Below are 27,660 nucleotides of genomic sequence, written 5' to 3'. Positions count from 1 at the left end.
TTTTATAGACAACTTTCCATCTGTAATTAGTGGATCGCGAAGGGAGTTAAGAAGAAGAAAGAGAAAGTGGCGTCCAACCAACACCAACCCTGCAACCCATCTCTCTTCCCTTTATATTTAATCTTTCCACACCCTTGAGAGCCTCAGGGCTCAAACTCAATCCAGCTCTCACAAACTCACACCCATACACATAATATTCACACACTTTTGGGTTCTTTTTCTCTTTGTGTTACAAAACAAAAAAAAGACGAGAGAAATTTTTTTTTTTTTAAATAAATAAATAAGAAGAGGAAGCAAGCAAGCTAGCTAGCTAGCAAAAGATGGCTTCCCCACCAGACACAAGCAAGACCATAAAGCTAGAGCGCTACAACAGCTACCTCCGGAGAGTGAACAGCACGAAGCTCCTCAACGCCTCCTCCAAGATTTTATTCCGAGCCACCCTCCTCATCGCGCTTGCGCTCATCTTCTACTTCACCGTCAATTATCCGCCGCTTTCCGATAATCCCCACTATGTGCACACCCACCACAACTTCCTCTCATCTGCCCTCTACGGCCCCCGATCTGGCGGCGCAGCCTGGGAGAAGCAAGTGCGGCACTCGTCCACCCCGCGCCGCCCCAACGGCATGTCCGTGCTTGTCACCGGCGCAGGAGGCTTCATCGGTTCACACTGCTCGCTGGCGTTGAAAAAGCGCGGCGACGGCGTGCTCGGCCTCGACAACTTCAACGACTACTACGACCCGTCGTTGAAGCGCGCCAGGCAAGCGCTGCTGCTCAAACACCAAGTGTTCATCGTGGAAGGGGATTTGAACGACGGCCCATTGCTTAAAAAGCTATTCGACGTCGTTCCGTTCACGCACATCCTTCACCTCGCCGCCCAAGCGGGCGTTCGGTACGCCATGCAAAACCCGCAGTCGTACGTGAGCTCCAACATTGCCGGATTTGTGAATCTCCTGGAAGTGGCGAAGGCTGTGAATCCTCAACCGGCGATCGTCTGGGCGTCGTCCAGCTCCGTCTACGGCCTCAACACCGAAAACCCTTTCTCCGAAATGCACCGGACCGACCAGCCCGCCAGTCTCTACGCCGCCACCAAGAAAGCCGGCGAAGAAATCGCCCACACCTACAACCACATCTACGGCCTCTCCCTCACCGGCCTGAGATTCTTCACGGTGTACGGACCTTGGGGGAGGCCAGACATGGCCTACTTCTTTTTCACAAAGGACATCCTACATGGCAAGACCATTGACGTCTACCAGACGCAGGACGAGAAGGAGGTGGCGCGTGACTTCACGTACATCGACGACGTCGTCAAAGGGTGCCTCGGAGCGCTAGACACGGCGGAGAAGAGCACCGGTAGCGGCGGCAAGAAGCGCGGCCCGGCGCAGCTGAGAGTCTACAATCTGGGAAACACGTCGCCGGTGCCGGTGGGAAAGTTGGTGTCCATATTGGAGAATTTGCTGAGCACCAAGGCTAAGAAGCACGTGATCAAGATGCCGCGTAACGGAGACGTGCCCTTCACGCATGCCAATGTGAGCTTGGCCTTCAGGGATTTCGGATACAAGCCCTCCACGGATTTGGCTGCCGGGTTGAGGAAATTCGTCAAATGGTATGTAAATTATTATGGGATTGAATCCAAATTCAAGAAGGAAAATAAGTTCGGCAACGAGCGTCCAGAAGAATCCGATTGATGATGGTAAATGCTCGTAATTAATCATCACATGGGTGACTTTTGTTTTTTTCTGCTGAATTAATTTCTGCTTTCTTTTTTTTTTTAATATAAGTTATTGTTGGGATGGATCAAATTGTACTTGAAGAAGCTGTTCTTGTTGTAACATAGAGATATATAAATTTGTTATAGGAGATGATGAAGAAGAAGAAGAAGAAAAAAGAAAATTAAGAATTTGTCGGAGTGATCGGGGAAGTGTAGATCTGAGGTGGGGGGAGGGTGGTGTAATAATGTGGGTGGGGTCTGCTAGAAAGCTTGCAGATCTCAGCCGTTGCTTTGATATAAAAGAAAGAAAGAAATTTGTGATTGAACAACAACAATGATAACGATGGCCTCAAGAATCTTGTATGCCCTTTTATTTGTTTATTCTTCATCCATTTTATTTACCTTTTGCCCTTTTTGCTCTTTGTTTTGGTAATAAGACAAGTGGAATATAAACTATGCAGGAAGAAGATATATATATATATATATATATATATATATATATATACAATTTCTCTGCTTTTTTGAAGATGGCAGAAAATTCATAATAAAAAAAAAATTAATTGGTCGAAATTAGGGTACAAAAGGGTGATGGGAACAATGAACCAAGGTGGAATTGATGGGATTTGATGGCCCCATGTTAACGCGTAATTAAAATGAAGTGGATCGTTAGATATTGTTTGGTTAATGTGATTGTCAAAAAACATTTTACTGAAGTTGACAAGTGATGTGTAATTCGAGTACAACTCTGATCTGATCAGGTACCACAGTTTCCTTTTTTATTTGGTAATGCATTAATTTCATGTCAAATACTACTAGAAATAGCAGGTTTAATCCCTTTTTAGTAATTTCCATTATGAGTAAGGTTTATTAAAATAGGAAAATTTGTTTTATTTTAGGATGATTTCCAAAAGTATATATAAGGGATTAGTAGACTTGTGCGTTACATGTAGTATACGTCTTACAGAAACCGTCGTCTTTGCTGCTATGATCTTTGTCAACTACAAATATATGTAATATGTCTCCCCGTGTCCTCAAGAGGTAGTTTAATTGGTTGAAACCATACTTAATGAAGTGGAGGTCACTAGTTAGAATCCCCTTCCCCCCTCTTGTGCGGACATGTCAAAAAAAAAAAAAAAAAGTCCCCCCGACCACTCCTATATATATATATATATATATATATATATATATAGGCTCTCTTTGTGCTTTGTCTAGGTCAGAATATGTGTATTAGTGTATATCTGAAATTAGGGTTTCCTATAATTTCTTTAAAATTGTAAAATTTTAAATTATGAAATTTTGGCCATTTTTAGGCATTGAAACGCTTGAAAAATGACACCTCTTAAAAATGTGGTATGTTACAATTGAAAATTAAGTATATTTTCATCAAATTCTTGCTCTCTATGTTATAAAAAAGTTTTAGGCCAAAAAATGTTTTTTAATTTTATGAATAAGAAACGTCTATATAAAAGTGAAAAGAAAGCCTTTTAAAAGGAAAATTATTTTTTGTTACCTCAATTAACACGCTACATTTTTAATATGTATCATTTTTCAAGCGTTTCGATGCTTAAAAGCGTTCCGTCACTTCCTTGTGCCTACTAGGGTTTTGAATATTGGCAGCCTATATATATATAAAGTAAAATTAGGAGAATGCGCATCAGTGCAGAATATGCGCCAATAATGGAGCAAAAAAAAATGCAGTGCTATGAATAAGTTTCCGAGTTACAAACAAAAGTTGGAGGTGATATGATATGGGGTTGGATTAGATGCATATTCTGACTTTAAGCCCGCAAATTTTGGAGAAATCCCTGGATGGAGATGCCATATACCAACACACTGCCTAATTTTGTCTCCCACTTTATATATATATATTCAAACTCTTATATAATTCCTTGATTGACTTGGAGTGCCCATAAATCATCTAATGATTTATGGGTATTTTTTAAATAAATAAATAAAAAATAAAGATTGATCCAATAATATATGAACACTCTACATCAACCTAATTATACAAAAATTATATAAAAGTTGAATTTGTAGGAAATAAATTGATTTATTGTTAAGAATTTGAGATTTATTTCTAATTAATTTAAAATTCAAGGTCAAAGAATTATATATCCCTGCAGTTTCAAATCTCACATTGCTTTGATTAGACTCGGGGTGGGTTAGCAATATGATCCCACAGATCCAGGTAAGAATGGCGTGTTTTTTTTTTCTTTCTATTCTTGGAACTTGGCCTCTGGTCAATGACTCAATGTAGGGATTTTTTTTTTTTTTTTTTAAAAGACAAATTATTAGAAAGGATATAGAAAGTCAAAGAAATTGAGTGCAAAAGAAGACATGGCAAGATTATTAGAATACAAAACAGCGGTTTTTGTATAATTTAATATGTAAGACTGATTTTGTATGTTGCTTGCCATATTTATCTTACCAAACTCTCTCTAATACTATAATACTTTATCTTTATTATTATTATTATTTTGATAATGAGGTATACTCGGTTTTTCTTATTATATATTTCATGGAGAATCTAAATTATTGTCATATTAAGATTCCAAAATCTTGGTCGATCGCCCGTTTACTTGAGCTTAACAAATGATTCCATTGAGTTTCCAATGAGCTTGGAAACTCAATAATATGATTTTAATAGGGCTTGGCCTAATATATATATATAAAATATTTAAGGAAAATTTTTCTTGGCCCCCAACCCCTCTTTAAATCCAAAACGAGGTGTAATTTGTTTTCTTTTGAGATAATTATCTTTTACCCCTATGAACTATATCGTCATGACACTTCCTCCCATGAGCTACCAACTATGACATCTGATTCCATCAAATTATCATCTTAGGACAAAAAGCCCTATTTCATTAGTCAAAAAAATTAAAATTGACGGTCAACGGTTATGTGCAAGTCATATGCCATTTTAAAAAAATTTCTTCCACTTTTGCCCTCACTTCAGACCAAGAAAATGACGCGTATACACTCCTAAACATATTAACTTTATTTGTTTGAAGTGAAGGCAAAAGTGAAAGAAAAAAATTTAAAATTGCACATGACTGTTGACTGTCAATTTTAATTCCTTTGACTAGTGAAATGAGGCTTTTTGTCATAAGATGATAGTTTGATGGGGTCAAGTGTCATAGTTGGCAGTTCATGGAAGAAAAGTATCAAGGCGCTGTAATTCATGGAAGCAAGAGGTAATCACCCCTTTCCTTTTTTTTAACTTTTGTGTCGATTCACTCGGGTGGAAAACATTATTTGAGTAGGAAAAAGAACCCAAATTTGCACGTGAAAATGCACATTCTATTACACAGCCCCAAAAAAAAAAAAAAAAAAAAAAACAACAAGTCAATTTGTACATGGAACACAAAAAAGTTGGTAAAAGATTGCTTCAGTTCAGATTAATACGAAGGAGACGGGAAAAGACACTGAAAAAGCAAGTGGCTTTCTTTTTATTTTTATTTTTTTCTGAATGCAAGAATAATTGGATAAAAGTTTGTGGGACGAAGACCTTTCCAGTCTCCATGTCCACACATAGCTCACCTTCTTTCCACATCAGCTATACCCCACATACCTATATATATCCATACATACCCATTTCGAAAATTTTGAATGCTCACCGACACTCTAGGAATTAATCACTTTGGGATAAATACAAAAAAAAAAAAAAAAACTTGTTATTATCTTCAAGGGGCTATAGTTTATTTATTATTATCTTCAAGTGGCTATAGTTCATTTAATTATGAGCTCTCAACTATCAACTATCGTTCTCATCATTATTATACATTGACACATACTGCAAGTAAGACTTTTGTCCTTTTTTTATTTCGTAAATTTTAAAATTATTATTAAATTTGACATTAATTACTATTAAATTTTGATTAAATATTATTTTTAAATTTTTTTATTAAAAAAATCTTACTTATAGTCCCCGCAAAATCTACTAGACAAGCTCAACACAAGAGCATTACTCAACTTGTAGAAAAGGAAAGAAGCCAAGACATTACCCCATATTATTATTATTATTACTTTATTTAATACGATTTACAAACAGTTTCTAAAATTCATAAATAAATAAAAGAAGAGGACAAGACAAATTTCATGACAAGACACAACTATATCCGACTAAGCCTATACATGGCGTGACCCACTACAGGCTTGCGTGTATTTTTTATTGCATCAAAATAAAATAGGACTTTACAAATATTAGAACATAATAAATTAATTGACAGAAAATGCAAATAAATATCAACCCCATATACTTGTCGTCGTCGTCGTCGTAGGTCACCAACTTGACCACTGTGTTACAAAACCATTGATTTTATTCCCGATTTTTTGTTGGCTTTCGACGTGACATTACTTTAAAAAGGACTTCAAGGACCATAAGCCCCCGTCGGTTTCTTTACTCCCATGTGGGTAAGCAATTCTCTTGAGTTTTTCAGATTATTCGAGTGAAACAGTATTATGGGGAAAAGTAACATTTAATATAATACTGAAAAAAATATTCTTGAAACAAAAAAAATAATGGCAAATTAAGAAAATCATGTAGATTTACATGTGGCTTTGACCTCATAAAAAACCCTTGCAGTTTAAGCTCGAATTCTCTAGACTTTTCAATGTTTGGAGTCTTGGAGATTTTTCGTATTTTTCTAAGCAAATAAGGAAAATGTAACAAGAATTAAAACATTGAAAATGGGGTGAACTCTCCATCAACAAACCTAAAATAAAAATTACAACATATTAAATACAATTAAAAAGTTAAAAAAGAGTCAGAAAATGGAGTTAACTTTCAACGGTAGGTAGATAGAATTATCTTTTTTTCAATAGTTGAGAAGGTTATAGGATGCCCGGCCCATTACAATGGGCGCCAGTCCACTTAAAGCATGGGTAGCCCGCCAAGAGACAGCACACCTTAAAGTGCGGCCGATGAATAAAAAACCCGAAACGGAGGAAAAATAAAATTCTTCAAAAGATAAATATACAACCAACATAGTACTCAGCATCTGAGTCATTAGTATTATTATAACCTCTCAGATGCAGGTAATGGTTAAAGGCCACAAAAGTTATCACCGCAAATCCCGGCAATTTTTTTTTTTTTTTTACAAATGAGCAAATAAATGCATAACTATGATTGGAGCAACTAAACAGCAACAGGTCTTTTTTTTTTTTGTAGAAATAGACAATTAGTTTACTCTATGAAACAAGCTAGAGACTCTAGTTTCAATCCACCTGTTGCCTAAGCATTAAGGATCAGATGCAGCATATTCTCCCACCAAACACAATTAAAAACAGAGGCGTCTCAAGCCACAGAAAGTAATTTCAAATCGAGATGATTCATAGATGACAGTTGCAAAGAAAAAATAACAGATTGAACTGAACAAGACCACAAGAAATTTCATGGATGCAAAGAAAGCTAGTTTGACTTGCAGAAGTGCTAAACATCCCAAATCTTCTTCTCAAAAGTTGGTTTCCAAATGATGTGTAACTATCTCATGAGTTGGTGACACATTTTTCAAAATAATAAATCTTATGAGATGGTAACATATTATTTGAAAACCAACTTTTAGGAAGAGAATTTAGGATGTATAGCACTTCTCTTGACCTCCGGTAAAGAGTGTAATAATATTAATATATATGCTTTTCACAAGCATCCCATGCCAACATAAAACTCAAGCCAGAATGCACAGCTCTATGAAAACTTACCCTGCTCATACATGTAACAAGCAGTATAACCAAGACAAATTTGTATCAACCAGCACAACTCCAAATTTTAGATAATTCATCCAATTGAAAATTCAAGAAACCATAATTTTGGAGCACCAACTAGCAACAGAAACAAGAACATTTGCAGCAAAACTGCAACATCTCAATAGCCGCGAAGACCGCCACCGCCACCGCCAAAAGGTCGAGGGCCAGCGGGTCTGTCATTGGCATAACTCACACGAATGTTTCGCCCATTTAGCTCCTGAAAGTTTAAGATGTAAGTCATAATCATAACGGCAAAAGTTAACATCTCATAAAGACTTTATGTCGGACCTGGCCATCCATTGCAGACAGTGCTGAGGTTGCAGATTCATCACTGGAGTAGTTAATAAACCCAAATCCCCTAGACCTACCGGTATCTCTATCAATGATAACTCTCGCTGCACAGAAAAACCACCACTGAGAATACAAGGATATGGAAACCACTATTGGCAATAGAACACAACCTAATTTAACTTCAAGGTCGAAGGCAAAAAAGAGTGGGAGAAGGGAAGAAGAAGCAAAGATTCTTGCCTACTGTTGTAGTATATCGCACATAAAGATTCAAGAAAACAAAAGTAAATGGAGCATAAATCAGAATAACCAGCTCTTCGTTTTCTTTTATGGAAGCCAGGACAAATCACTTATATCATGCAGCAAAGCAGAATCTAAATATTCTTTCATTAATAAGAAATGCAACAGTCGATATCGAAAATAGGCACACATCTTTGTATCTCATACATGCTATTCACCTATTTAAATAAGGGCAAATACATTTCATTGGCTAAACTAAGTAAATCAAAATTTAAAAGATGTCCACCATCAAGGTTTATAGATCTATTAGAATGGTTTGGATCTCTCAACAATCTCACCAACACAAGTGAAATGGGTGCGCCGTGACAAAATATATAGGGGTCACCTCATAGTTTTTCCCTCACATATAAGCCCAAGAATATTTAAATAAAAAATAAGTACTTGGACACTACATAGCATAGATGGATCATACAAGATCCCACAACCCAAAGATATCAAGCAGTGGTGTACTACTTGAAGCAATAGACCCAAATATCAAAGAAAATTCAACGGAAAAGGTTCTAAAGATGCCAAAAAAATTGCTCGTCTTTCAGAAATGATAATGGTAGGTATCAATATAATATTGCAGGTTGATGCAAAGTTGCAACAATTAAAAGCTCCAAACTCTGAAGAGATCCAGCATCCGGAAGTCTGGGATGGAGAAGCTTCTTTTTTTTTAAAAAAAAAAAAACATTATACCCGGCCATAAGCATGGCATGACTTTTGTGGTAGGTCTGTTCTAGTTTTCTGTATATTTTTGTTACATAAGATGGTGAACATGTGAGCTACCCTTGCTGTATTGATGTATCACTGATTGGCATTTAAGTGTTGAGTATTACTTGCCTAAAATGTTGCGAATGTTGTCATTTAATAATTGAGTGCTAAGGTGTGCTGTGCTAGCTATAGCTCTATATGCTTTTTAGTTTGGTTAGTTACATCTTGGACTAGCGATTTTCTAACACCAGTTGTCTGTTATCTGCATGTACACATTCAGCAAAAGAAAATACCAAACACCAAAGAGGACTGTCGGCTATTAGTGAACATAGCCCAACCTATTGACACCTGAACAACTGGGTCATTTACTTTTAGGAAACATATTGTTCGGTAAAAAATGAATCTCACCAACATAAGTTGACATTTTAGATATCATGCAGTATTTAAGTGCATATATTATTACTACCAAAACCAAGCAATATATACAGGCAAGGGGTTTGAGGAACTATTAAAGAATTGATGCATGTTGTGATATCATAGAATTTAGCCTTACGCGACCAATAATCGGTTGAGTATGTAGAAACTACCAACACAGAATGTTAAAAAACTCACCCTCAATCACGTCACCAAAGCCCGAAAATGCATCCTTAAGAGACTGATCATCGGTTGAGTATGACAGACCTTGAAAGCCACCGTTATAAGAATAAGTTTCAAAGACTTCATGGCATAACTCTACTATTATCTATAATCAAAATGTTGTAGGAACATTTAGTAATACCTCCAATAAAAAGCTTGCTTGACATGTAGCGAACAGAATTAAGCATAGATGTGATGGATGCTTGTCCATTCTGGGAAACGCTATGCCTCAAAAGGCTCCCAACTTTGTTACAAAATGCCATAGTAATTGACTGTTCTCAGGTACCACATACACAACAGCAGCAACAAAAGAAACCATCACTTTAATTACTCATAATAGGGATATCAAACAACAAAAAGCAAACTGAAAATAGAAACAATGCAAAATTCTAAACATGGCTTCCAATAGAGAAAAACTAATTGATAGACATTAACACAGAGTCATTCACTTGATCATTTTCAAGCTTTGGATGAACCACAGAAAAGAAAACAAGAACAGATTGTTGGGTAGGTTCACTTGATCCCAGCAATAGTAGTTATTTCCATGGTGAAGACAGAATTAAACCTCAAATATTTAGTATGTTGACAGAATACATTACCAGCTAAGTTAGCTAAACACCTCCAAAAAGGAAATATCGTAATGCTTCATATAGTTAAAACAAGCTTTTAAAATTTACAAAACCATTCTTTTATTTGATTTTCTGAGCTGGAGAGCGAATCTTAAACTTCAACCTATTCGAACAGGGCAGCAATTTAAAAAGTTATTATTATTAAGTAAACTTAACACGGTTCATCCACGACCACGAGAAATCATGGAGACACTATTTGGTAACAGATGGATTTTTCAATTTCCTCTCTGTAGGAAAGACACACGCACAAATATGAATACATACATTCCATGCATTTATATATAAATATATGCATACACGTATAAAGAAAACGAAAACTTTTTCCCTGATGAGAGATATAAATCGCCCGAGAATAAAATAAAAACTACAACACGAAGATTTTCCATCTTTCAGAAACTAAACGAAAAATAAAAAACAAACAGAGCCTTGATTTCTTTTCCATTACTTCTACTTGATTTCTTTCGGTATCCAAACAGAACCTTTTTTTCTTCCATTTCACCCAAGGCTTCTGGGCAACCAAACAAAGAGTGAACAAAATTCCACAAACAAAAAGAATCAAACATACAAAATAAATAACTAAGCCAAGATATGTAAATACTTATATGTTCATGTATGAAGAAGCTGAGGTTAGGGTTTAGCAAAAGGCTTTACCTGAGGGAGACAGAGAGGATGGAGAAGGGTGGGAGCGGCTAGGGTTTAAGCAAAGAGAAAATCAGAGCGAGTGAGACGGCTAAAAATATCTTGGGGTTTTAAAGCAGAGAAGGTGTGGGGGGGTTTGTTCGCATGTAATCGTTCGCATTTTATGCATTTCTCAGTTGTACCATAATAAATGTACGGATTTTGATGTGGGATTTGGATGAATTGATTGATAAATGTAGCGAAGAGGCGCTACGTGGCTTCAAAGATAAAATGGCGCTGGAATTACTTGAAGTGAATTTGAGATAATTTTTTTCTTTTTTCTTTTTTCTTTTTTCTTTGGGTAAAGTTCACATACCCCCTCAAACTACCACCCAATTGACAATGTCCCCCCAAACCTTCAATTGTGACAATGTCCCCTCCAAACTACCAAAACATTGTCAATGTCCCCCCCAAGACTAGCAATAAGACAAAAATGCTCCTATAAATTTCTCAATAAGACAAAAATACCCCTATAAATTCAAAAAAAAAAAAAGATTTTTTTAAAAAACAAAAAAAATTAATTTAAAAATAATATTTAAAAAAAAAAACAATTTTTTTAAACAAAAATTTTTAATTTTTTTTTTAAAACGAAAATTTTTATTTTTTAAAAAAAAACTATTTTTTTATTTAGTTTTAAAAAACAAAAAAAAAATCATTTTATTAAACAAAAATTTTATTTTTTTTAAACGTAAATTTTTATTTAAATAAAATTATAAAACAAAAATAAAAATAAATAAATAAACGAAAATTTTCAATTTTTATATAAAAAATAAAAAAAAATCTAATTTTTTTTTAATTTTTTTCTTATAAAATTGATTTTTTTTATAAAAAAAAAAAAAAAAAAAAAATTGGCCAACGTTTAGATTTTTTTTGTTTTTTTTGTTCGTTTTAGGTTTTTTCTAGAAGTTTTAGTTTTAGTTTTTTTTTTTTAATTTTACTAAGGGTAATTTCGTCATTGGGGGGAACATTGACAATTTTTGGTAGTTTGGGGGGGACATTGTCACAATTGAAAGTTTGGGGGGGACATTGTCAATTGAGTGGTAGTTTGAGGGGGTTATGTGGACTTTTCCCTTTTTCTTTTCTTTTTCGTTGTGTGTTGTAGTTGTATGAGTCTTTTTCCTTAATTTTCTTTTCTTTTTCTTTGGAAAAATACTCCTCAATTCTTTAAATTTAAATGAAAAATGCTATTTAATATTTTTCTATGCTTTTCCACCATTGAATTTGTAGTTGAAAATACTCCTCAATGGTAAATTTTCAAAAATGAATGATGAAAAAAAGGATAAGATGATACTAAATAGCTTTTTCCAATTTTAGAAAACACGTCTTTTTTAAGGGAAAATCAAAATATATTCTTAGGTTTTCTTATAATTTTAATTTAAGTTTCGGATTTTTAATTTCAACAATTATGTTCTTGAATTTTATAATTCCAAATTCATACTTTTGTTAACATACTATCTAAATAATGAGATATGATAGGGGCTTAACTAAACTCTATCTAAGGCTCAACTTTTACTTACACGGCACAAAGTTATACAAGAGTTGTGTCTCAAAATATATGTCCACCAAAGTTGAGTCTTAGATGAGGCTCAGTTAAACCCTTATCACATCTCATAAATAATTAATAACACATATGCAAGGTGAACAATTTGTCACATCACACATACCAACAAGACGTCATGTGGAGTAGAGCAAAAATTATATTAGAGCAGAGCAATTTGATCAAATTTTTTTCCGTTTTCAAATAATGAACGTACAAAATGAAAGATTTGTCACTATTTAAGCTGATTGTCAATTATATTTAATTTTCTATTTTATATTATGATTTTATTTTATTTGATTATGATATTATTTACTAAAGATCTTACTTATTTTATTATAACTTTATTTAATTTATTTAATAGGATTAGATTTGCTTAAATTACTGTTATTTCATTCTTAAGATTATATTCATTATTACTACTAGGATTATGTATAATTTCTCTACAAGATATATATATTGTAAATGCATACTCATTTGAATTATTAGGGGTGTACAAACAATCACCCCGCCAACTGCTTAGGGCGGTTGTCGTTAGCGGTTTTAGCAGTATAAAAAAACAGTTAATAACTGTTAACCGCATACTCATATATATAATAATATAAATATATATTATATAATTTATATAATTTATATTAATAATAAGGGAAAAATATAAAAAAGCCTCCCAAACTACCAACCGTTTTCGATTTAGCCCCATAATGTTTCAAAAGTGATAAAGTAGCCCCCAAAACTACAAAACTATTGCATTTTGGCCACTCCGTTAGTCAAAACTGTCAGTTTGGACGGAAACTACAAAATGATGTTGTTTTGTTGGGGGCTACTTTATCACTTTCTGAACATTAGGGGGCTAAAATGAAAATGACTGGTAGTTTGGGGGGCTATTTTATATTTTTCCCAAATTTTTCTTTTTTTCATAAAAGGGCATTGCAGTAACTTACTCATAACAAAACGACGTCGTTATGCAGTTTCCGTCCAAACTGATGGTTTTGACTAATGGAGTGGCCAAAATGCAATAGTTTGGTAGTTTGGGGGGCTACTTTATCACTTTTGAAACATTAGGGGGCTAAATCGAAAACAGGTGGTAGTTTAGAGGGCTTTTTTATATTTTTCCCTAATAATAATTATAATATAACATCCAAAACGATGCCGTTTTGGTGTTTAACACCAATATATGATTGTATGTATGTGAAATATAATGTGATACTTGATGTTTTGGACCAAGCCTTATTCAAACACATTGCTTGGCCCAAAAAACAGCATGTTATTTTCGTCTTTTTGGGAACACTTTGGCCTGAAACGTTTAAAATAAGCCCAAAAAATGGCCTAGTGATAGCCCAAAATACTTAAAAAGCTCATATAAAAAAACGGTTATAAAATCGTCGGTTATTAGTTTAAATAACCCGCTAATTGCCGGTTATAAAATAACCGCCTAAGCGGTTGCAGTTGGTTATTAAAAATTGATAATCATCTAAGGCCGTTTCGGTTAGCTGTTGTAGCCCATAACCGCTTGTACAGCCCTACAAATTATTATCAAATCATATAATTTTTTTCTTAGCGAAGTTTTATTTCTTTTAAGCATATGAGCTTGTTTTATCTTTCAGTAGACACTTTTGATTATTGTTACTTAATCTTCCGCCATATCAAAAGCCTTATACCTATTGAAAAGATAGTTGCCTAAACAAACAATTTTCAATGTGTTATCTGATGCTATGTAATGGTGAAGGCTAAATTTGTTGTACACGCTTACGCTTATGCTACGAAAAAATAAACGAAATAAAATTCCTTCAACGATATAACATATCGTATCTACAAAACTCAAATTATATATTGGCCTATCACGATAAAAATTGAATTAAAAAAAAAAAAGAAAAGAAAAAAAGCAGTCTCTAAACTAGTCTCTACACATGGAATTTAGTCCGCATCACTTTAACGCACATGACATAACCAAAAATCAATCTTTTAAAGACGTTGTAAATAGCTCAATCATATTACTGCATTGATCACAATTAATGGCCTTATTTTTTATTTTTTTGTTTAATATATCTGACGGAGGAGAGAGATTCGAACTAGTAACTTTCGTTTTATTAAACATGGTCCTAACCAATTGAGCTACTCCTTATTGACAATTAATGCGCCTTATCGAGACCACTTATGCCTCATTTGACCATACACAAATATATAATTATATGATTTATGTAGTTCATTTTTCTTTGCTAGGAAATTGTAGCATGATAGGTAGGAAATAGCCATTACTCATTAGTCATTAGGCAAAGCATGCACCAATTTGGGTGGCGTGTAGTTCAATATAGAGCCACCCTTGTCCCTTGGCCTTGGCGAAGGTGCCCCGTGCAAGGGCACCCCTCCCACACTCATTAAGAGTCAATCATCTTTTCTCTACAGGGAGTGTGACAAAGTGACACGTATGTGGACATATGCAGGTTGTGATAGGCTGGGGTAGTGCCACCTGGAGTTGCAGCACTAGTAGAAAGATGGAAAAGGAACCAAGCCCACATGTGTTAGGCAAATGGCTTCCCACACCACTCCTCCTACTAACTTTTAGAACAATTTTGGTGTGGACGCGCGTCCATGGGGCGTGGTCAAGGACGCCCACTATTGTATTTGTGTCCTTTTCAATGATATACGGACTACAAACAAATATTCTTCCTTTATAAATGTCTATTATACGCCTTAAATTCGATTTCCCAATGTCATGGTCCGGCAACTGCCAATATTCAATACTTCATATAGATCAGGATTCCCATTAGGATATATTAAGGTTTGGGCGTAACATCGAGGAGTTCAATCACTTTTCAAAATAAAAACTAGTCTTGGATAATTTTTATTTGTTTAATTTTAATTTTAGTTGAAAGTGAAAGAACATATTTGGAATATTACTTGGAGAGTCCACAGGATTATAAGGGCCAATGAGCTCTCGCAAGTTCATTAGCTCAAGTCCCGACGGACTAGCTGTTAAAATTCGAATGCACCTTTGCTCGAGTATGATGCCTAGCAACTGATTTTTCCTTTATCAGCTCATCTAACCACCAACTCATTCAATGCATTCGTTCTTGATATTATAGGAAGTAAATTTTCACGTCAATAATAACTTATTAGCTAAAATTCCTAAAACTCTAAAAAGAAAAGACAATACCGATATAAAATGAGGCGAGAGTATTCATTTCTTTTGTATCTAATGGCAGGAGGTGGCCATTAAAGTGGCTATTATACTTGGGCCTAATCATAGTAGTACATGTCTGCTGGGCATCACTCAAAATGAACATAGACTGTAAAAATTGCAAATACTTTCTTAAGATTGATAGAACCACAGCTTAACACCAGGCTCTCTTAGAACTCTAAATGAAACCTAAGCCAATAACCCCAAGGGCTTCTCATTGCAGGGTTCAAACTTGGGAACTAGCTTACACTAAAACATTCTAAGTGCCACTAGACCACGCCCGGGCGATTTGCATTCCTTACTAGTGAAATAATCAAATTATATAAATTAAAAAAAATACAAATATTTGTAGTATAACTCACTATAATAGTACCTATTGAAATTAGTTGGGTAATATTATTTTTACATATCGTGGTAAACTCTATCATAAACAGGTGAAAGTCTCTTGTATGATAAATAATGAAACGAAAATTACCAAATTTAATATTTATTTTTGTCAACAATAAAAAAATTTAGGTTGTATACTATTCATGATTCAAATATAAGTGAAAACTGAGGAAAGAGGATCCGACTTACATACTGTTATCACTACAAAAAAAAAAAAAAAAATTCTCACTGGAGTTTTCTGACATAGCGCTTCTGACGTGTGTTGAATGTCAGAAGCATAGGTGTCAGGAAATTTTTTTTCCTGACGTGTTACTGTTTAGCACGTCAAAAATTTCTGACGTGTTAAAATATAACACGTCAGAAATTTCCTGACGTGTCAAAATTGACACGTCATGAAATTTTAAAATGAATTAAAAATAATAATTTTTTTAAAAAAAATTTGGAATTTTTTTTTTTTCAATTAAAAAATGTATTAATTTTTTTTTTTTTTGTTTTTGTAATTTATCTGCACCGCTCGAGTGGAAACCACGAAAAAATTTTCTCCAAATTTTTTTTCGTTTCTGCATGGCACGGTCGGCTCTCTTCTTTTCTCAATTTTTTCTTTCTCTCTCTTCTTTTCTTCGGCCAGCTCTCACTTTTCTCCATTTTCTCACTTCTTTTCGATTTCCATTTTCAAAAACCCAAACTCACACCGAAAAATCTTCAAACAATCAAAAACTCAAATAAAAAAAACAATCTAAAAAATCAAAAACCTAAACGTCAAACCCAACAAATCTTCAAAAACCCAACAAATCTTCTTATCTTCTCTTCTCTTCTCCTTTTTTTTTTTTTTTTTCTTCTCCCTTTCTTTTTCTTCTTCTCTTCTCCTTTTTTTTTTTTCTTCTCCAGAAGAGATTGAGAGAGGAGAGAGAGAGAGTGTGGGGAAATAAATGAAGAGGGAAGAATAAAAAAGAGGAAAAAAGTTGAAGGAAAATAAGAAGAGGGAAAAATTTCAAAATTTCGCCCATTTTTTTTGTGACATGTCAATATTTAGCACGTCATAATTTTCTGACGTGTTGAAATAGCACGTCAAAAAAATATTTTTTGACGTGGCATTTTTTGCTACATCAGAAAATGGTGATGTGGCAAAAATCATGTACTGTTTGCCACGTCAGAAAATAGTAATTTTTTTGTAATGTATTAAAATAACAGTATGTATGCTGTAGTTTAATCAATTGTCAAGATTGAATTTTAAAGTTGATTTACTTTTATAAGCTTTTAATAGGAGAGAAAAAATAAAAAGAGATTTTGAGAAATTCAATATTGAAAGTTGATTAAACTATAGTATACATGCTATTATTAAAATAACAGCATGTAAGCCGAATCCATGAAAAGAAACTCAACCTCAAAGCGGCACCGCCTTATCATTTTCTACTCCAATAAACTTCCATACAATCAAAATAGAATCCACATACAATGCACATTAAGTGAACTTTAACAGGATTAGAAAAAAATGGTGAAATTTAATGGATCATATGGCAAAAGGATCCTCTCTGTTTCAAATGAAATGGAGATTTGAAATGGAGAGGAACCGGTTAGTTGCTTTTGAGGGGCAAAATTGTCCACCAAAAGTGATATTACAATTTTGCCCCTCAAATTTCAACCAACTGGAATGAAATGGAGAGAATCCCATTCCGGATCATATGTTATCTTAATATTGACTTAAATGCCATGCCTTATGAAGCGGAGGTCACTACGTCAAATTTTCTCTTCATTTTATTTCCCCTTGTGCGGACATAAAAAAAAAAAGTGAATTAAATGCTTCCACTTATGTTGGATGGTAGTTACTCCGCCAGAATTCAACTTGGTTTAACTTATCATGATTAATAGAATATAAATTTATTTATTCCTATAAATTATGCTTTTGAAATAAATAATAATTTAACATAAAAATAAAGCAAATATCTTAAATTTGAACATTTTCATATTTTTACAGACAAAAAACATTAGTTAATGAAAAATAATAAAAATTAAATACAACTATAAGTCATTTTTTGAGGGTGGTGGTGTTTATCAATTTGGGGGATCAATGAGCGATCAAGGGTGGTTTTGGGGGGGAGAGGTGATATGCTAGGCAAAAGATTTTCATGGAAGCCAAACACAATTTTCAACATGATTTTAGGAGTGTTTACAAACGCAATCTTAATAAAAATTGTTTGTACATAATTAGCATCTTATGCGGTGTCACAGGACTAAGAAGAATTAAAATAGAAGGAAAAAGTGGAGAGTGGAAAAAGATGCACCCGCAGAGCGCGTGGGACTTGATCAGGGAGCTGCTCTCTCTCTCTCTCTCTAGAGAGTTTCTCTGTCTAGTGTGGCGTCTCACCAATATATTTGGGTCTTCCAAGCCCTCGTTGCCTCTTTTTCTTTCATTCTCGCGTGTAACTTCCGAACAAAACCTACTGGGGGGGAGAGAGAGAGAGAGAGGGGGGAGAGGGTATCTCTGAAACACACAAATACTCGAACACACAAACACGAACACATTCGCACACAGACACTAACAAGGAGAACCCACTGGACACAGAAACACAATCCCAAAATCTATACCCAGGAAAAAGGTGCTTCCTTGAAATTACTTGTTATTCATCATATCCTTTTTTCTTCTGCTTCTCTAAGAGGGAAAAAGAGTGAGAGAGAGATCTTGTCCTCCTACATTTGCCACTTTGTGGTGGACAAGGTAATCTTCAATCCCACGAATTCCACAACTTTTTTTACTCCTCGAAATTCCAGAATTTTCTCGTTAACGCTTGGAATCAAGCTTCCCTTTTCCGCTTTTGATCGGTACCTGCAATTGCCTAGGTACCCAATAAAGTCTTTGACTCTCTCTCTCTCTCCCCCCCCTTTTCCATTTTCCAAATCTCAAATTTTGTGTCTTTTCAAATTTTTTCGAGTAATGAAACTAGGGTTTTTTTTTTTTTTTTTTTACTGGCAGTTTGTGCTGAGAAACGTGTTTGTTTTGGTGTTGGAATTCTAGGGTTTTGCGGATCGTAATCGAGCACTGGTTGAATTGCTCAATTTTGGACTGAATAAGGGTTTGATCAGAGCACAGATTGGGGAGCAAAGGAGTTTGCTTGGCGATGGGCGCGAGCTTCGATCTTCCACGGAATCGAAATTATGGATTTGACAGTACTAGGTTTCAGTTCTCGAGTTCGTAGATTGCTTAGAAATAATGGTTGCCCATTGTTGCTCTCGGCATGGAAGAGGATTGCACGTATGGAATTGTGTTGAGACAGTGATCTAAGACTTTGGGGGAATGGAATTTTTGGAGGACTAAGGGCTTCTGGGTTTTTGCTGCTTTGCGAGTTTGATTTTCAGTAGGCAATGATTTTGGTGTTGGGATTTGCTTATAAGGAGGAGGTGATGATTTTGTATTGGCCCAGAAGGCAACACAGAGGTTCTGATTGCAGTTCACTGTTTTCGTTTCTCAAGAAACCGTTTGGGTTAACATAGTTCGAGCTAAATCATTGACCGAAGAGTTTTTTCAGTTTTTCTATCTGGGTTTTGCTACTAGTTTAGTTTAGTATCACATTGGTGCAATTGAGTGAGTGCTGAGTGTTATTCTTCTAAGGTGATTTCAGTGATATCTGCTTGACCCACATGTGCTTTTAAGCTAGAGGGGAAGAGTGGTTGGAATTGGCTTTTGTTGGAGTGACTGATAAGCTTATGCAGGGATAGTGAAGCTGGAAATGAATGTAGGGACATGGTGCATGGACAGGAGCATAGTTTCTGGTTCGTCCCCTTTCCGGAACAGTGCTTTTGGAAAGTAATTCGAACATTTTTGTTTGTGGAAGGCGCTAGTGTAGTGTATTCCTGGATTTTGTGCAATGTCGCGCTGCTTTCCGTTCCCACCACCAGGATATGAAAAGAAGGCTAGGACGGAGGATGTGGACTTACTAAAAAAGGTTAATTACCTTTCTTTTGTCCATTAATACTCTATAATTGATGTAGCATTCATGGGGCATGGAAATTAGTATTACTGTGAGTTGCACAGCACTGGATTAAACAACTACTTTCAAATTGTTAAAATCTCAGTTTTCGTGTCAAAGCTAGCGTCCATGCACTACTTGGCTTTCCGTAATTGCTTAATTATGGGTAGTTTTATTTATCTGACTGAAGAAGTCTATTATTTAATAGAATGAATCTGCTGTATTTTGGAGGCAATTTCTAGCATAATCCAACTCCAACAAAAATAACGTACAACCTCTTATTCTGTAAAATTGAAATTTGAATTTCATTTAAAACTTAGAAGGTTACTTATTTATTTGCTATAGGATGTCAGATTGTTTAGGTATTATAGCCGGCAAGTGATTAAACCCTTGAGTCCTACTACATTGGAAGTCTTCTTTAGTTCTTTTTGCAAGCTATACTTGGTCCCCCCCCCCCCCCCAAGGATATCAGCTCCTTTGGCCATATTCCTGTTTCATAATTTAGATCTTCTCTCTCAATAGATAGAGTGTGGATTTTTTGTGTTATAGGTTCTGGTTGGATTTTTGATGAAAACTGATTAGGAAGCATAAAATGATATGGCAGGGGAATACATAACCCACACCTTGTGATTGAATTTGAGAAATGAGATTATCTGGATACATGTAAAGCACATCTTTTTTTTCATTTTTTATTTTATTTTTTCTGGGAAGTGTATGCAGTGGAATTTTATAGATCATAGGGGAAGGGGTACTATGCTTTTGCCAATTTTTTTTCTTCATATAAAATCAGTCAGTTTTTCATGAATCTTAAATAGTTTAACTTTGTAGCACTAATCTAAAAATATGTGCATAAGTGAGGGTTCACTTTCTTCATTCGAAATCTGTTGTCAACCATTTTAGTAGTTGGTCCAAGGTGCAAAACTTGTTTTTTTAATTTTTCTGGTTTTTGTTATTATGAAGGGTTTCCAGCATGGACGTCAAGTTCATAATCCATGGTTATAGTTTTTGCTTGAATCCTTATTACATATTCAATTTATGCCTCACTTATTAGTTACCTAATGTTTCTGATACAAACTGGGGTCAACCACTCTTAATAGTTACAACCCTTGTATCTTTGGGCAATTGCAAGGACACATCCTGCCATTCAACCCACAAGTCCTGTGTTTTACTTGTTGGCAACATTTATCTCAGATATGGCACTTGCTGATGTTTTTGGACTCAATTTGTTGATATGCTTATTCTTAATTGCTTTGTCTTACTTTGGCTTTCCGTTGTATCTCTTATAGTTTTTGTTCACCCAAAGATCATTTAGAGAACTTTGTATAATATTAGTAAAGTGGAGAGAAGAATTAGTCAGCCTACTCCCAGGTGATGCTTTGAAGCATTAAATTTTTGTCCCATTTACAAGAGTACATGAATGATGTCTGTGCTCTTTTTTTTTTTCTTTCTTTCTCTCCCAAATACTATGACATGGTATTATAGATGAATCCCCTAAATTTGGACATGAGGGAACAACTATAGATTTGCTTATTTTGGAAATTCCGTCTTTGTAAATGAGTGTGTTTTGCATCTTGAAAAATTATATGGTAACAAAATTACATAATTAAAATATTTTAGTAATGTTTCCCTAACCCAAAATAAAAGATCTTTTGCACCTTCTTTAAAAAGTAAATAAGGGTATATACTTCGGTGAGATTTTGAATGGGTGTTGACAGGGGGCTGCAGGAGGTTTGTGTTGACATTGTTAAAACCACAAGTGGCCATGTCAGAATTGTCCCACACTTTTTCAAGTCAATATTAGAAAAGATTCAGTTATCTCCAATTTTTGAAGTATCTGGTAAGAGCAAAAAGCAGTAGATCTTAGCCAAAATGCCAAGAATAATGGGAGGATCTCTGATAAGATTAAGCCTGAGAAGTTTCTTGAATTGCAAATGTATATATATATAAGCCGAGTTCAGGGAAATGTGCCTGAGTTTACCTGAATATTTGCTTATTTGGAGAAGAATATGATGTCTATTCAACAGAATTCTAAGTATATGCAAGGGATAAGGAACCCATATTCCACCAAATCAGGAGTAGACTATTCAGGTCACCAAATGCCACCCTTTTGTATGTTCTGTTAAAAAGAAAGAAAAAAAAATCAGGGTAGTTGGCCTAAAAGAGACCTGGCAGTGATAAAGATTTCAAGTTCTGGTAAATGCTGGTTATCCCATGAAATTACATTAGAACAGAGATCCAACGCTTTTGTTATAAGCAACAGATGTATGTTTCTTATTTTTATGAGTAAGTAGGTCTCATGAATGTGCTATAGTGTGGAGCAATACGATACACTGGTTTGTGAGAAGTGGTTCTCTAGGGTCTGAACTTGTGCACCGCATTCTATCGTTGTGATATATTATTTCGTTTATATTATTGAAGTCAGTTTGTATTAACTGTTTGTTCTTTGTTAAACTGACGCTTTGTTATTATACCTTGAAGTTATAATAAGGACATCATATGATGGGGCTTCTCAATCTTGTTCCAGATGTTAAGATAATTCTATTATGATTCAGTGAATTAACCTTTTGTTTTACTTACTGAGAATCGTGTTGGAGGAATTTTGGTTATGTGGAGGTTCCTCGGATTGCTTTGATTTATCACTGTACTTTATTAATTCTGGTTACAAAGGTCCCTCTTTAGGATTTGAAAATATGTGATGGGAAGTTCCTGGCAAGGGGTTTCACAGAAATATAGGACCACAGGATGGTCCATCTAAATGGCTGGTATTTGAACTTGCTAAGTGGGAACTATTGTTGGATTGGGTGGTTGAAGGAAAGCAAGATCCGTAGATTATTGCCTCCTTTGTTGCTGAAAAAGTGTGACCCAGATTTGGATGCTCAAGTAGAATTTGTAAGACATGTTCAGCAGTTGCATAGAACTGCTAATCTTGAGGAGATCTTTTGGTGGTAGAAGAGTAAGTATTCTTGGCTGGATGGCCCACAAAGTTGTCTGCCCTGGAAGGTGAACTACTATTGCTCTAAGGGTGAAATAATTGGTGGCAGGTATGCAAATTTTGGAACTGATCCCATCTCGTGGAGCCACACTTTGTTGGATTCCTCAGTTTTCCTTCATTTTGAAGGACAAGAGACTTGATTTATGGACCATTTTAGGAGGTGACATTTTCGAGCTTCTTAATTAGCTAAAAGAAAACGCAGCTTCTGGTGTAGTTGGCTTCAATATAGGTGTTCTTGATATGGGAAGATAGAATTTAAGAATTTTATTTTGAAGTTTTGACATAGAGGAATACGTGACATTGATTTGTTTTGTACTTCCACCATTCCTTTGTTGTGATTGGGCTTGCTGAGTTGATTTAGGAAATTTACAATCTGTGGGATGGAGTACTGATTATATGAAAATCTTCCCGTTCCCATTTTAGAGGGGTTTTTAATATCTCTAATTGTTTCTTCCTAGAGCCTATTTGGAGGATAACAATGCATCAAAAAAAGCTTATGATGTTTGTGATTCTACTGTGAGGTTGGTTCACCAGTAGACCATCCACCCACCCCCCCCCCCCCCCCCCCCCCAACCCTCTTCTTTCCTAGTGGTTTATATGTGCTCTTTTCTTTTCTTGTCGTTTCTTTACTTTATATTCTCGTGTAGAACATGAGCCAAACTGGATGTAACAACCCAGGGATGTTGAGAAATATGGGGTCCAAAGAGGGCAAAGTGTTCAGAGGAAGCTCGAGGGACATGCGGTGTCATACTACTTGGATTCCTCCGGTTCTTCTGGCCATTGGAATCCTAGTTTCATTAGGGCAGTACAGAAAAATTTCAAATTTTCATTGATGAATGATAATTGAATATCAAGAGTCCCAAATATAAGACCTTGTTATGGTTATACTGATAAAACAAAACTAATAGTAAAAAAAGTGCCAAAAATACCCTTACAAGTTGAGAATAACCAAAGTATTCTCTCCCAAAACCATGCATTCTATATAAAAAAATTTATGTCAAAGGGTTGCGGAACTGGTTCTTCCAATCGAATTTGAAGGAAAACATTGTCCTCGTTTTATTTCCTCTAAAAATACCACTTGCTCAAGGCAGAGGTCTAAAGACAATGACATGGTGTCAAACTGATCTCCATCGTCCCTAGCGGCCCTTTGTCATCTCTAGCAACCGTTTGCTCCAGGCCCATGTGCTTGGGTAAAAGGGTGATTGGAGATGGCTGAGGGATGTCGGGGATGGCGACAGATAGTGGCTCGGTACAACGGAATGCTACTGAGGACAACATAGGATGATGTAGAGACTAGAGACGATTGAGGGCCTCCAAGGACGACGACGACAGATGGTGGCCCAAAACCGTAGAATTCAGGCCAGATGGTGGCCTGCAGTGGTTGGGGTCGGGCTATAGCTGGCGATGAGCACCTTAGGGGTGGTCTATATTTGCGCTATTACTTCAAAATGACTAGTAAAGCTACAGTTAAAGCTCGTTTTAATCACTTATAAAGTTACTCTCACCTAGTAAGGAATTAATGTTGGACTTAGCACTTATGGGCACCTTAATAATCCACCCACTTAATGTGGGCAATACTTATTCCCAATGTGGGACTGACATTTTAGGGTTAGGGTATCAATCTTCCCGTTTCAAATCTTTGACGCCCTTGTTAGGGCCCATGTCATGCAGTACTGCAGTACTACATGGTGTTACTAGGTTGCTTTAATGCCATTTGTAATGGTTCAAGGAAAATGCTAGCCACATTTGCGTTATTACTCCAAAGAGACTAATCAAGTTCCAATTGAAGCTCTCTATAATCATTTATAAAGCTCAGTCTCACCTAGAAGATAGTGACCATATTTAAGGTGGATTATAAATGTGTTAGTTAAGTTGCATTTGGAGCTTCTTAGAATCACTTATAAAACTTAGTCTCACTTAGTAAGGAACCAATGTGGAACTTAACATCCATGGACACCTTTTTAATTCAGTAACTCTCTAGTGGGGCTAGCAATGTTGCAGTGGTCTGTGGTTCAAATGCGGAAACTAAGTGGGAGGTGCAATAGAGGCTCTCAATGTTCTTGCCCGCCTTCATTGTTTTGACTTTGTTTTCTCCCTTGCTGTCTTTGTAACTATACAGCTGTTTGGAATCTGCGCAGCATTCATCTTTCTTAAAACCAAGAGTAATTTTGTACCTGCTTATATTTACTTTATTAGGGAAATAAGAGCTACACAAAGAAATTCTTTGTTATTCTCTGTAGCTTCATGGGTTTTTTTTTACAGAATTCTGTAATATTTCCTCTTTGTTTCTTAGAAAAGCATATTCTTATTTTTGTTCTTTTTTCATGGTTCACAGGAAAGGGAGAGAGAAAAGAAGCATAAGAAGGAGAAAAGGGACAAAGAGAAGAGAGAAGGGAAAGAGAAAAGAGAGAAAGATAGAAGTGATGGGAAGCATAAGGAAAAGAAAGACAAGAAGGAAAAGAGCAGAGATAAAAAGAAGGATAAGGAGAAGGACAGGGATAAAGATAAGGAGAAAAACAGTGCCCCAGATGAGAAGAGACTTACGGGACAGGCTGAGGGTCACAGTGGAGAAAAACTCATTCAGAAAGAAGAAAGGGATAAAGGTAAAAATAGTATTCCAGAGAAGAGATTTGTTGGGCAGTTTTCAGGTTACAATGCAGAGAAACTCAGTGACAGCAGTCATTTGGCAAAGGAGACAATGGATTCCAAATTCATGCAGGAGTTGGGCAGGAGGATTAAAGATGATGACAAAGCGACTGAGAATACGATGGAGAAGTTTACAAATATGGACCGAAAAAAGGATGAGGAGATGGTCAAATTGTTGGCTAAAGGTACTGGCACTTGGGCTGAAGGTAAGGAGAAGAACAGGAGGAATGACGAACGAACGATGGATGGTCGAGGAATCAATTGTGAGGCAAGATTTAGTGGAAATTCAATGGTTCAGAACCCTGTTGGGGTTTTTCAAACTAGAGTTGAAGGTACGCTCAGACCATCTGAGAAAAAGGTGGAAGAGAAGGAAAAGACCAAAGAAAAGGAAGGTGATGATAAACGTGGGGATAAACGCAAGGATAAAGATAGAGAGAAAAAGAGCCAAGGGAAGGATAAGGACAGGGACAAAGAGAAAAAAAAGGAGGAGAAAGCGAAGGTGAAAAATAATCAGAAGAACACAGAACATGATAGATTAAAAGAAAGCAACAAGAGTGACCTTATAGGTAGCCAAAATATTAAAACCCCACAACTTCCCAAGGACAGCAACAAGATTGCTGCTTCTGAGGAAAATCTCAAGAAAAGGAAGGAAGTTGAGACAAATGGAGTTTTACATGGTGAGTTCTTTTCATAATGACCATGAATCATTGCCAGCCCAATCATTTCTTTCAAGTTTTGTAACCTTTACCCCTTCTTAGAATGGTTATAGGGGCTAACTATCCCTTAAGACTTTGGTGGGTCTCTTGTGATTGCAGATATTCTTGTATTAAATTATGCTGCGTTAATTGTCAGTGATTCTTGGAAATTACATTGAATCAATTTTGTCAAGCAGTTTCAAACTCTGATAATTTTCTTATTAGCTGATAAGTGATGCTTCCTTTTTGAATTTCTTACAGCCAGTGATGTTAGGCCCAATAAGTTGGCAAGACCCACTTCTTCCTCCCATCGATTTCCGGAAAATGGAAGGACAATGGATCATAGCCAAACTTCTATCACGAATGCTTCGGATAGGCATGTAGCAGCCAGTAATGTTAAGGTGGATAATAAGGAGCGCAAGATAAATGGCATTATTGATCAGCCATCGTCTGTCTCCTCAAAGAAGCCAATGTTTGCCACTGCACAAGCTGATCAAATCGCGGAAGCAGCTGCCAAGCCACCCCATCCAGATTCCAAGTATTTAAGTCAGGTATATACCATACCCAAAATGGAGGAGTGGTCTCATTATGATGACCAAGAATGGCTCTTTAGCAACAATGGTTATCAATCAGAATTGCCCAAGGTGGGATCTTCAGAGGTTGAGGAGACACCAGAGGTATGGGCGGAAGCTATGAGGATAGAGTCTGCTGATGTTTGTGCTCTGCCGTATGTTATTCCTTACTGATTAATTATTCAATTGCCCATGCTTCACCCTCCTACTCACCTGAGCTGTGAAATAGGACCACACCTGGGAAAGGTACAGCAGCATCTGGCCTGGCCCCAGAGAGATGAGATGAGATGAGATTTTCTTGGTGCATTCTTTAGCTATTGCACTCTATTGCAGGGAGCATTTTGCGGGTGATTGGCCTTTTCCTTGAACTTTGTTGGTCGGGTTGAAGCACGTCGGCAGTCGGTCACACGCCGTTGCATGCTCGAGTGCATCATTGCAGGGCAAGATTTGGAGGGCGGCTTTTGCCTCATGGCATCCAACTACTAATTCATTCAAAATGGGAACATAAATTAAGGCAACCCGGCGAGGTTGCTTAGAAAGTGAGATGTATAAGCTTGTGCAATTTTATTATATTTTCTGAGAGCTGAGAAGCTCTTCTAATTGAGAATGCAAGGGAAACTAGAAGTGGTCTTTGCAGCCCCGCCACAATTTTGATTTGTAACATATAACTCTTATTTACAAGAAATGTGAAATAGAGGAAAAGAAAGTAGTGGCATTCATTTATTTACCTCTGCTGTAACTCATTCTTCCGACTCCCGTTTGGTAAATCTTGCCTCTCCTTCAATGCTATTCACTTCATTTTTTTTTTTATAAAATAATAATAATAATAATAACATCAAAACATTTTCATTTTTTTTTTTCACTTTCATATCACATTATTTACTTTTTACTATTATTTAAATAAAAAAATCACTACAAAACAAAACTTTTTCATTTTTTTCATATTAATTTCTTACTTTTTTTATGCTAAATATTTGTACTTTTTTTTTCACGTCAATTCACTCAGCTATA

The 27,660-nt window shown here is 35.8% G+C and overlaps 3 protein-coding genes across 5 annotated transcripts; 2 read left to right on the top strand and 1 right to left on the bottom strand.

Moving 5' to 3' along the window:
- The first annotated feature begins 96 nt into the window (after positions 1-96).
- GAE6 (UDP-D-glucuronate 4-epimerase 6) lies at positions 97-1,888 on the top strand. The gene has a single exon (XM_059591810.2). It carries the CDS (start codon positions 321-323, stop codon positions 1,683-1,685), a length of 1,365 nt encoding a protein of 454 aa, XP_059447793.2. The 5' UTR covers positions 97-320; the 3' UTR covers positions 1,686-1,888.
- A 5,507-nt stretch (positions 1,889-7,395) lies between these two features.
- On the bottom strand, positions 7,396-10,758 carry LOC132180092 (glycine-rich RNA-binding protein 2, mitochondrial). Its single transcript, XM_059592948.2, has 5 exons — positions 10,651-10,758; positions 9,513-9,642; positions 9,347-9,415; positions 7,742-7,848; positions 7,396-7,670 (listed from the first exon to the last, which is right to left on the bottom strand). The coding sequence occupies exons 2-5, from the start codon at positions 9,631-9,633 to the stop codon at positions 7,572-7,574; spliced, it is 396 nt and encodes a 131-aa protein (XP_059448931.2). The 5' UTR covers positions 9,634-9,642; positions 10,651-10,758; the 3' UTR covers positions 7,396-7,571.
- Positions 10,759-18,123: 7,365 nt separating this feature from the next.
- On the top strand, positions 18,124-27,376 carry LOC132179384 (uncharacterized). Of its 3 annotated transcripts, none has more exons than XM_059592105.2 (4): positions 18,124-18,376; positions 18,793-19,720; positions 25,072-26,059; positions 26,339-27,376. In XM_059592105.2, the coding sequence occupies exons 2-4, from the start codon at positions 19,643-19,645 to the stop codon at positions 26,821-26,823; spliced, it is 1,551 nt and encodes a 516-aa protein (XP_059448088.1). In that variant the 5' UTR covers positions 18,124-18,376; positions 18,793-19,642; the 3' UTR covers positions 26,824-27,376. The 3 variants fall into 3 exon arrangements, with proteins under 3 accessions (XP_059448088.1, XP_059448089.1, XP_059448087.1); XM_059592106.2 differs by having other exon boundaries at positions 18,124-18,495; XM_059592104.2 differs by having other exon boundaries at positions 18,124-18,617.
- The last annotated feature ends 284 nt before the right edge of the window (positions 27,377-27,660 follow it).

This window comes from Corylus avellana, chromosome 4 (genome assembly GCF_965113065.1).
Source record: "Corylus avellana chromosome 4, dhCorAvel1.hap1.2, whole genome shotgun sequence".
Lineage (NCBI taxonomy): Eukaryota > Viridiplantae > Streptophyta > Magnoliopsida > Fagales > Betulaceae > Corylus > Corylus avellana.
Note: the sequence above shows the minus strand (reverse complement) of the source record. Positions and strands in the feature narration are given on the sequence as shown.